Below are 9,450 nucleotides of genomic sequence, written 5' to 3'. Positions count from 1 at the left end.
TGCTTTTTGATTAGTTAAAAATTCCTACGGCTACGGGTACTTTTTCCTTGAAAACAGCTATATTTATACTCATAATTGAAAAAATATGAAATTAGGTTGATTAAAACAAGCATTTATTGCATGTTTCAGAGAAAAATTTGCTTAAATACACAGTTTACTTCATTTTTGAAGGTTTAATCTACAGGGGTCCACTTTTGGAAAAGATAGGATTTTCGGTGTCCTATATTGGACCCCCTAATTTTTGATCGAAATTAGCAGTGTTTCGCTTTACTTTAGTAAAGTTTCTTAAACTTACATTTTTTCGACTTACTGAAGTTAAACAATCAGTCAACAAATTATTGGATAGTTAATTCAATCATAAAATATCAATGCTGTTTTGCTGTGAAAATGCTAGTGGCCATGGCTGATTTCAGATGTCGAAATAAAATCACTTATTTTGGCGAAAGGGACAATTAAATGTCAGTAAACATTGTTTTAAATGATGCTGAACTTGCCAAATAAAAGATTTGCAGAAAAAAACACGCTTGAAATTGTGATATTTTTTAATTTTTCATCCAAAACCCTTTGGAAAGGGGTCCACTAATAGATTACCCTACAACAAAAGACGACAAATAAAAAGCATCGAATAAATTGTTGGCATTTTGATTTTAATTTTCCGAAACAGAGTTTTAATTGGACCTAATCAAAAATTAGTTCTTTGTAGCTTCGTTTAACTTTTTCCGCAGTTCCTCGATGATACAATCGCGCTCAAATAATGCTACTTCCATCTCGTGTAACTTCTTGGTCGAGTCTTCAAGCTAAAAGTAAACACCTGTAAAACAATGTTATAGAAATAAGTTTAGCAATAATTTCTCACCTGGTTTTTGTACTCTTCAACTTGGTTTGATAGCTCGGAAATCGTGTCATGCTGTAGCGATATTGCATCTTCCTCTGGCATGTAGTCAAAGGACTCGGAAAAGTCATCGGGATCATGGTCTTCAGAGTTGGTAGTCGGCAGGATTCTTGTTCCATTTTCCATTACAGAGAATCGTATTGTAGGAACAGCTGAGAATATTAAATTTATTACTCAAATAAAAACTGCAATCAATTAAAAATTTTACCCCTTGTGACCAACCGACGACGTTTGGGTTTCTCGTCGCGCCCGCCAAGAAAGCAATCGTCGGAAAAGTGCTCCGAGCACACCACACCTGTGTCGGTGCCACAAAATTCTATCCACGCTTGCTTTCTCTCTGGATCGCTGGGAAAATTGTGAAAAGAAATGGCGACATTTCTCCGCTTCACGGACGTCAACGATATCTTGCACACAATGCACTTGAAGCTCGGCATTTCCCGAAGCAAAACTTATTTAGCTCGCGAAAGCTAATGTTTATGTTTATGTTTTGCTTTATAGTTTATGTTGGGGACACTCAACAGCTACTGTCAATCGCAAATAAAGTGAGTGTCGAATGAATTCAAGAAAATTCATTCAACATTTAAAATGATCGTTTATGCTTCAGCTGCTTGAGAACAAAATTATTTGTGTGTTATCATCTAAGTTATCATCTATCTGCTATTTATTATTTTAAGAAAAGATTTTTTTAAGTAAGTACAGTGCAGACTCTATTATCCTAAATCTTGATTATCAGAAGATTCGATAACACTCAACCCCAGTGGTTTGTCACTTTTTCGTTTGACACTTTTTCAGTTTGTACCCCATTGGTTGGTCAAAGTCAAACTAAAAAGTGACGAAATGTCCCTTTTTAAACGTCGCTCACGCACACTATCAAAACAAACCGTTGGTTGTTTGTGTAAACTCCGCGTAAAAGGGGTGTCAAACTAAAAAGTGACCCCGTTCGTTTGACAACAGTTGGTGTCAAACCAACTAGGTTTAAGTGTATTCTTAGTGGTTTTTTCCACGTCATATGAATCAACTAATTTTAGTAACTTTTATTTTTTCTCCATTCAACATTGTTAGAGTCAATTTAAGTGCGTAAACGTTTAATTTATGGAAACAAGTCAGTGAACAGTTTTAAGTTTTAAAGTTTTATGGAGCAATGGAAATGTTTCGGATTTAAATAAAGACTCTTTTTTGGTATGCAAAACTAATTTCTTATATTTATTTCCTCAACTGAGAAGTCTTTGGCAATGAAAACGAAAAATGGAAATGAATAATTTAATAATAATTAGTAAGGTTACAAATGCATTTCACTGTTTTTCAGCTGCAATTGTCTTATTTTCTTTGTTGACATTTCCATTTTCGATTTGCTTGGCTGGTTTTCCCGTTTTCAAAATAGGAATGGACTTTTCTGTCTCTGGTGCTTCTGGCAGTGCCAATCTGGGAGCTTTAATGGTGAGCACTCCATCGGATGAGAGTGACGACGCTACCTTCTCCAGATCGTGTCCTTCTGGCAACTGATACTTTCGGACAAAGTGTCTAAACACGTAACCTTGCTCGTCCTGCTTTTCCTCGTGCTTTCCCTCAACTGTGACGTAATTTCCATTCATTTTAACGGAAATTTCCTCTGGTTTGAAATGCTGAACATCAACGCTGACTTGGAAACTACCATCCTTAGACTGGTTTTCCTTTCTAACTTGATTGTACGGGCAAGATCGTTGGTATCCTCGACGGAGGGGTAAGTTATTAATGGCCATCAGCATATCATTTGGGTATGCTCTGGTGAAGAATCGTTCCCTCGGAAGCTCCATGAAGTCGTCCAGGAAGTCATCCATGAAGCTGTCTCGGAACAGAATTGGGATGATTGACATTTTGCTTTTCAGTTTTTAACACTTTTTCTCTGCTCAACACTTGAATTTTATTGTAACTTTGTATTAAGAACTAGCTGCTTTTTTTCTTGTAGCTTTGCACACTTGCTCACTTTGCGCTGAACTGATGTCGAGCTGTGAGTGCTGGTGGCTTTTATATTCGAGCGCGGTATTCGGAGTTCATTTGAGTGGATGTTTCGAGAACCTGCTCGTGAATTCTGCATGAATCATTCTCAAAAATACGATGAATTTCACCTTTACAGAATTCAACAGAACCATTTTTTTTCTTTTTGAGATTTTGCTAGCAAAATCTCTATAATTAAGTAGTAAACATAGTTTACATTTATTATTTAAACCGAGACTTTTAAGTCTCTTTTATTTTTTTCGTGGGTTGGAAATTTGGCCTACAAATATATTTTTTTTAAATTTTTAAAACTAGTATTATTCAGCCATTAAAAGATTATAAGATTGAGTTTAATCCATTGCCAAGTTCTGTCATTTAATGATAGAAAAAAAAAGAAATTGCCAAGCTATCAAAAAATACTACTGCTGAAAAAACTAATTACTTTGCGAAAGTTCGAGAATCGCGACGTGTATTAAGCAAATCGCGAAAATATTCGATACATTTCCCGATTTTTCTACGCATGAAGATTCGCAAAAGAGCAAGTTGAATGTAGGTATGTGATGAATGAATGGAAAATTCAAGTGGAACTCACGAGATATTCCTCGAAAGTACTAGAAATTCATGGTTTGCCTTATATATTGCAAGCAGAACTCACTGCTCGACATCAGTTCAACACCGAGCACGCAAGTGAACACATCAAGCGCAAACGTTACTACGTCGAAGAAGTTTAAGTTTAGGTTAAAGTTGTTTAGTTATCATACAAAGTGAAATCAAGCGATTCATACAAAATGTCCATCATTCCGATTTTGTTCCGGGACAGTTTCATGGACGATTTCATGCGTCCGAGCATTATGGAGAAATCATTATTCGATGATGAATTTCCGGCAAATCTTCTCGTGGCCAACATACCCACTCGCCGAGGACCAAAACGACGTCGTTGTACGTGTGTCACCGAGAACCAGCAAAACAATGCCGTTCAAAAGAAGTCCAGAGAAAGCTTCGAAGTCAGCATCGATGTCCAGAACTTCAAACCAGAGGAAATCTCCGTCAAAATGGTCGACAATTACATTACAGTTGAGGGAAAGCACGAGGAGAAACAGGACGAGGAAGGATTTGTGTCGAGGCACTTTGTTCGGAAGTACCGACTTCCGGAGGGACACGACCTGGAAAAGGTTGCATCGTCACTGTCATCCGATGGAGTGCTGACCATTAGGGCTCCCAGATTGGCACTGCCAGAAGTACCAGCAAAAGAAAGGTCGATACCAATCGTGCGGACAGAGCAGATTGCTGAGGATGAACCCAAAAGTCAGAAAACAGCTGATTAACAGCGTATTTTCAGTATTTCAGACCATTCGGTTTAACGTTTCTTAAATTAACATCGGAAAATAAAAAAATATATATTTAAGTTCTAAAAATATCCGTTTTTTTTATTTTCAATAAATGAAAATTCCGAAATGTAAAACAAATGTTATACGCTAGTTTATATTTAATCTAATTAACACATCACATACACAGCTTCTACAAGGACACGGATTCTCGACCATTTAACTCGCATCTAAAGGTCGTGTGATCGAATCTAGAGGTGAAATGGCCCTACATGTACAAAAAGAGGGGATGAGCGCGCTCATCTTTAACAAATTTTTCAACCGCTTTTAGTCAGATGAAGAAATCTTAATCAGTGAATGCCAATTAATGGGACTGAAACGCGAATTGTTTCGTTTCATACTTAATCATTAATCTCTATTTTAATTTGGTCGGGTAATAATCCATTCTGGACATCGTCCAGCTTTTTGCGGAGGTCCTCGATGATACAATCTCGGTCAAAAATGGCTTCTTCCATCTCGTTTAACTTTTTGGTCGTGTCTTCCAGCTAAAACAGAATATAGAATCTATCTATCTGATCTAGTAGAAATAAACGTAGCAAAAAAAAATTATCTCCTGTGTTTTATATTCAGCAACTTGGCTCCTGAGATCGGAAATTATGTCATCCTTTGCCGAAACTGCATCTTCCTCTGACATGTCTTCTTCTGCTATGTAGTCAAAGGACTGGGAAAAGTCTTCCTCGGAAAAGTCCTCCTTCATAGGCTGAACACCAAAATAAGAGGGATCATTTTCTTGGGAGTAGGTAGTCGACAGGATTCTTGTTCCATGAGTCGTCACAGAGAACCGCAAAGTGGGTACAGCTGAGAATTCAAATTTACGGTAAATCTTTTCAAAAACAAACTAAATTCATGTGTTTACCCCTGTTAACCAGCCGACGGCGTTTATTCTTTTCTTCGCGCGCGCCAAGAAAGCAATCGTCGGAAAAGTGCTCCGAGCACACCACACCTGTGTCGGTGCCACAAAACTCTTTCCATGCTTGTTTTTTGTCTGGATCACTTGGGAAACCGTGAAAGGAAATGGAAAGGTTTTTCGACTTAACGAATCTCGACGATAGTTGGCACACAACACATCTGTAGGACGGCATTTTCCTTAGCAAAGGTCGTCTTATGAAAATTCAAGCGAATGTTTACGTTTTAAAAATGAACACAGGTTGTTTATGTTGGTCAGCGCAACCATTGAGAACTCAAATTCAACTGTCAATCACAACTCATCTGAGTGAAGCGGATGAATCCAACTTAGTTCATTCAAAACATTCAAAACAGTTGCTAAGAAAATAAAAAAAAATGATAACAAAATTGTATTTAAATAAATATCTAAAAGAATATAATTTACCTGTAGAGGATTTGCAGCAAAGCTAAAAGACATATTTCGCCACCTATTAACAAATAGCGTAAACCTATGATTTTTTGAAAAAAAAGTATTGTTGATTATGCATTTTTATAAAACTTATGCCAGATGCGGATGAGAAAAAATATTTCCAACAGTTTGGTGTACAATTTCCAATATGTGAAACTATTTTTCTTGTGTTCCAAAACAAGATTTTCAAAGAAAAAAATCACAAATTTTTGCGCGCCCAAAAATTGATGTTTATTTTTTTAAAGCAAAAAAAAAACTATTCAGATCAAAAGATGTTGCTGTTGTTGATTTTATTGGGGGAACTTTAACCCTATGGGTCATTCGCTCCCGTTCAAAAAGATGCCTTTCGGACATGATAATGAAACACAATAAAATTCGTCACGGAATAAAGCAAATTTAATTTTAAGTTTAAGATGTTAATTCAAGACGATTGAAGCTCACTATCCTCAATTTTGATATCATCTATAAAATCAACATGAAGAGTCTCTGAATATGAATTTCTCGTCACGTCGTCCAGAGTTTTTCGAAGGTCTTCGATTACGCAATCTCGCTCGAAGATCGCTCTTTCCATCTCGTGTAACTTTTTGTTCGTGTCTTCCAGCTAAAATTTATAATGTTTAGCACAACAAAACAAAAAAAAATATCAGTTCCCACCTTTGATTTATGCTCCTGCACTTGGGCCTTGAGCTGGGAAACTGTTGCACGCTGTGTTAAAATTATATCATCCGCCGAAATGTGCGTAGCTTCCTTCGAGTCAACGGACTTTGAAATTTCTGGTTGAATAGTTTCACTCAAACTCGATGAACTGTTTTCAGATAAAATGCTTGATCCATTTATTTTTACTGGGACTCGAATAGTGGGTACAGCTGGAAATTCCAATGAAATTATCATGAAATATTTTCAATGAAATATCACACAAAAAATACAAACCCCATGCAAACAATCGGCGACGTTTATAATTGTCTTCACGCCCAGCAATAAAGCAGTCGTCGGAAAAGTGTCCCGAGCACACCACACCTGTGTCGGTGCCGCAAAACTCTATCCATGCTTGTTTTGTGTATGGATACCTTGGAAATGCGTGAAAGGAAACGGCAAGCTTTCTTTGCTTCACAAATGTCAACTTTAATTTACACACAATACATGTATGAGATGGCATTTTTTTTATCAAACAAAAATTACTTTATGCAAACTTAAGCAAATGTTAATGTTTTGGAAATTAAATCAGCTGTTTTAGATGGGTCACTCAGCTATTGAGAACTCAACTGTCAATGGAAACTAATGTGAGTGATGTCAACACAATTATTCATTAGTTTGAAATGGTGGTTTGTACGAGAAGCTTGAATTGGGTACTACATCCCTATGTCAATTTTTATGTACAACGGTAAAAAACACGATTAAAAACCATTTCTGATCACTTTTTTTCGTTTTAATGCAAAAAAAATATTGACAAGACAACATTTTTTCGATGGACTATGGTCCCCTTGGAACGAGCTGTCAAGTAGGAGCTTTTCTGTCAAGAAGGACCGCGAGGATAATTTTTCAAAATTAATTTAAAAATCCATTTTAAACTCTTTGTGGTCGTACAAAGGGTCATTGTACTCAGAAAAATAAACTTTATCGCTGTAAACAATAATATCAGCAATCTAAGTTTCATTTTAGGACCCAATTAATCTGTTTTTTCTAGGTAGCAGAGTTTAACTAAATATCATAAAAGTATTCATTACATATTTTAAAATAAGGCCGCCATTGGAAAGTTATTTTTTTCCAACATCTACTAACAATCCTCCATATATTTACAGAGCAAAATAACGAAACTCTAATATGTTTGGCAATATAAGGATTCCTTTTAAATCAGAGTATTTATGTGAAAAAGTGTGTACACCCCTTAATCGCTATATACTTTTTTGATGAAATTTGTGGAACGTTTTGTTAAGAAACTCATGCCGAACATTTGGCCACAGAAAGCTTATGAAAATATGATTTTTTCTAAAAAGTTCCTTTTGAGTTCCATAACAAAAAAAAATCAAAAAAAAACTTTGTACTTCTTTCGCAATATTAACAAATATGAAGTTATTTGTTGATAAATCACCGTTACTCGAACTTCCAAACCCCAACTTTCCAGAAAAAGAATTAAAATTGATTATAGAGTTAACTTATTGCTTAGTATAAAAAAAGTAGTTTATATGACTTTGAATGTTCTATATAAAACTTATCATAATTTAACAACATTTTCAACTAAATGTCAACAATGGAGCACTTCCATTCGAGCAGTTTTTGCTTTTTTCTACAATGTATTTCTTATGGAGCGAACTGTCAAAAACTGCTCGACTGCGGATGCTCCATTGCGATGTTTGTAGTAGCCTTTGAATCGTTAGAATGGTTTTTCCGTTGAACATTCGTACCAATCCAGAATTACGTCGTCGGAAAATCCGTCGGCATCGAACCGGTCTCATATATTCTTTTATGCACCATCGGATAGGGCATAACATTTCCGTCCAGGTTTTTTATCAAAAATAACACAGCTGCGTGAATTTGGAGAATGGTCAACAAAATGTTTCCAAATGTAACTCAAAGTTCGTTACACATGAATGTTAGAGAACCTTCTCTAATGAATATGAGGCACTCACCACATGAATTGTTCGTGTGATGAGTGTTTCTAGTGAGTTCTCGAATTCGATCCAAAGTGAACCCTCCAGTTCATTCTCGAATCGTGATTCAAGCAGAACCCACGAGATTCTTCTCGAATCATCTCCCTCGAAAGTACTAGAAATGCCGTGTTTGATGTATAAATTGCCAGCAGAACTCACTGCTCGACATCAGTTCGAGGCAACGCAAACAAGTGAACACATCTAACACGAATAGTACCAAACACTTCAAGTCGAAGAATAATTTAATTTAATTCAATTGGAAAAGTGAAAACAAGTGAAATCGTCATGTCGCTAATTCCCCTCCTGTTCCGGGACAGTTTCATGGACGACTTGCTGCGCCCAAGCATTTTGGACAAGGCAGTTTTCGATGATGAATTTCCGTCCGAATTTCTTGTGGCATTCAACGGCATTCCAACTCGTCGAGGAAATAAACGACGCTGCGCATGTAACCCAGAGGAAAATAAGATCGTTCAGAAGAAAATCAAAGAAGGCTTCGAAGTCAGCATCAATGTCCAGAACTTCAAGCCAGAGGAAATCTCCGTCAAAATGGTGGACAATTACATCACAGTCGAGGGAAAGCACGAGGAAAAGCAGGACGAGCACGGATTTGTGTCGAGGCATTTTGTTCGAAAGTACCGACTTCCGGAGGGACACGATCTGGAAAAGGTTGCATCGTCACTCTCATCCGATGGAGTGCTGACCGTTAGGGCTCCCAGATTGGCATTACTTGAAGCACCAGCAATGGACAGGACAATTCCAGTTTTACGAGCGGAGAAGACTGTTAGTGATAAATCGAATGTTAATGAATAAAATGTTTCTTTAATGTATTTCTATATGTTTATGCTTCATTACACTGTATAAATTTAGTTTATTTAGAGAATTGAGTATCAAAAAAAGAATAATACCGTCAACTGGGGCGAATCGGGACTACAGTCTGAATAGGATCAGCCGTTTTTAGAGCACTTAAAAGCACGCAGAAAAATGTTTTGTAGAATCAGCCTGTACAAGGTTTGATTCAACAAAATATTTTGTTGAATATAATCAACAAAATTTTCGCATTGAATCAACCCTTCAATTTTGTTGTTTCAAATCAGAACATTTTGTTGTATCAAAGCAGTTTTTTTGTTGAATCTACCTTTATTTTTGTTGATTAAAATTTGACAGAATTGCGTTCAAATCGGTTTTTTGTTGAAACAA

General features: G+C 36.5%; 5 protein-coding genes and 1 long non-coding RNA gene across 6 annotated transcripts; 2 read left to right on the top strand and 4 right to left on the bottom strand.

The window, feature by feature from the left end:
* Positions 1-626: 626 nt before the first annotated feature.
* LOC119770534 lies at positions 627-1,391 on the bottom strand. Its single transcript, XM_038265586.1, has 3 exons — positions 1,101-1,391; positions 857-1,044; positions 627-797 (listed from the first exon to the last, which is right to left on the bottom strand). The coding sequence occupies exons 1-3, from the start codon at positions 1,324-1,326 to the stop codon at positions 690-692; spliced, it is 522 nt and encodes a 173-aa protein (XP_038121514.1). The 5' UTR covers positions 1,327-1,391; the 3' UTR covers positions 627-689.
* A 673-nt stretch (positions 1,392-2,064) lies between these two features.
* On the bottom strand, positions 2,065-2,898 carry LOC119770531 (protein lethal(2)essential for life-like). Its single transcript, XM_038265581.1, has one exon. The coding sequence runs from the start codon at positions 2,743-2,745 to the stop codon at positions 2,185-2,187; it is 561 nt and encodes a 186-aa protein (XP_038121509.1). The 5' UTR covers positions 2,746-2,898; the 3' UTR covers positions 2,065-2,184.
* A 644-nt stretch (positions 2,899-3,542) lies between these two features.
* On the top strand, positions 3,543-4,281 carry LOC6037266 (protein lethal(2)essential for life). Its single transcript, XM_001847142.2, has one exon. It carries the CDS (start codon positions 3,655-3,657, stop codon positions 4,189-4,191), a length of 537 nt encoding a protein of 178 aa, XP_001847194.2. The 5' UTR covers positions 3,543-3,654; the 3' UTR covers positions 4,192-4,281.
* A 42-nt stretch (positions 4,282-4,323) lies between these two features.
* On the bottom strand, positions 4,324-5,640 carry LOC119770529 (THAP domain-containing protein 2-like). Its single transcript, XM_038265580.1, has 4 exons — positions 5,582-5,640; positions 5,108-5,338; positions 4,805-5,049; positions 4,324-4,736 (listed from the first exon to the last, which is right to left on the bottom strand). The coding sequence occupies exons 2-4, from the start codon at positions 5,331-5,333 to the stop codon at positions 4,593-4,595; spliced, it is 615 nt and encodes a 204-aa protein (XP_038121508.1). The 5' UTR covers positions 5,334-5,338; positions 5,582-5,640; the 3' UTR covers positions 4,324-4,592.
* A 338-nt stretch (positions 5,641-5,978) lies between these two features.
* Positions 5,979-6,844, bottom strand: LOC119770536. Its single transcript, XR_005278877.1, has 3 exons — positions 6,536-6,844; positions 6,260-6,471; positions 5,979-6,206 (listed from the first exon to the last, which is right to left on the bottom strand). It is a non-coding gene; the product is annotated as an uncharacterized LOC119770536 (long non-coding RNA).
* Positions 6,845-8,435: 1,591 nt separating this feature from the next.
* On the top strand, positions 8,436-9,080 carry LOC6037267 (heat shock protein 23). The gene has a single exon (XM_001847143.2). It carries the CDS (start codon positions 8,539-8,541, stop codon positions 9,061-9,063), a length of 525 nt encoding a protein of 174 aa, XP_001847195.2. The 5' UTR covers positions 8,436-8,538; the 3' UTR covers positions 9,064-9,080.
* Positions 9,081-9,450: the final 370 nt, after the last annotated feature.

This window comes from Culex quinquefasciatus, chromosome 3, assembly GCF_015732765.1.
Source record: "Culex quinquefasciatus strain JHB chromosome 3, VPISU_Cqui_1.0_pri_paternal, whole genome shotgun sequence".
Taxonomy (NCBI): domain Eukaryota; kingdom Metazoa; phylum Arthropoda; class Insecta; order Diptera; family Culicidae; genus Culex; species Culex quinquefasciatus.
Note: the sequence above shows the minus strand (reverse complement) of the source record. Positions and strands in the feature narration are given on the sequence as shown.

What these genes read in the sequence shown, in the direction of transcription:
- LOC119770534 (XM_038265586.1), bottom strand. Translation starts at nt 1,326, where the DNA reads ATGCCGAGCTTCAAGTGCATTGTGTGCAAGATATCGTTGACGTCCGTG. An exon ending in TCGTCGGTTGGTCACAAGGG is followed by an intron (nt 1,045 to 1,100) that starts GTAAAATTTTTA and finishes TAATATTCTCAG; the next exon opens with CTGTTCCTACAATACGATTC. An exon ending in TTGAAGAGTACAAAAACCAG is followed by an intron (nt 798 to 856) that starts GTGAGAAATTAT and finishes GTTTACTTTTAG; the next exon opens with CTTGAAGACTCGACCAAGAA.
- LOC119770531 (XM_038265581.1), bottom strand. Translation starts at nt 2,745, where the DNA reads ATGTCAATCATCCCAATTCTGTTCCGAGACAGCTTCATGGATGACTTC.
- LOC6037266 (XM_001847142.2), top strand. Translation starts at nt 3,655, where the DNA reads ATGTCCATCATTCCGATTTTGTTCCGGGACAGTTTCATGGACGATTTC.
- LOC119770529 (XM_038265580.1), bottom strand. Translation starts at nt 5,333, where the DNA reads ATGCCGTCCTACAGATGTGTTGTGTGCCAACTATCGTCGAGATTCGTT. An exon ending in CCGTCGGCTGGTTAACAGGG is followed by an intron (nt 5,050 to 5,107) that starts GTAAACACATGA and finishes TTGAATTCTCAG; the next exon opens with CTGTACCCACTTTGCGGTTC. An exon ending in TTGCTGAATATAAAACACAG is followed by an intron (nt 4,737 to 4,804) that starts GAGATAATTTTT and finishes ATTCTGTTTTAG; the next exon opens with CTGGAAGACACGACCAAAAA.
- LOC6037267 (XM_001847143.2), top strand. Translation starts at nt 8,539, where the DNA reads ATGTCGCTAATTCCCCTCCTGTTCCGGGACAGTTTCATGGACGACTTG.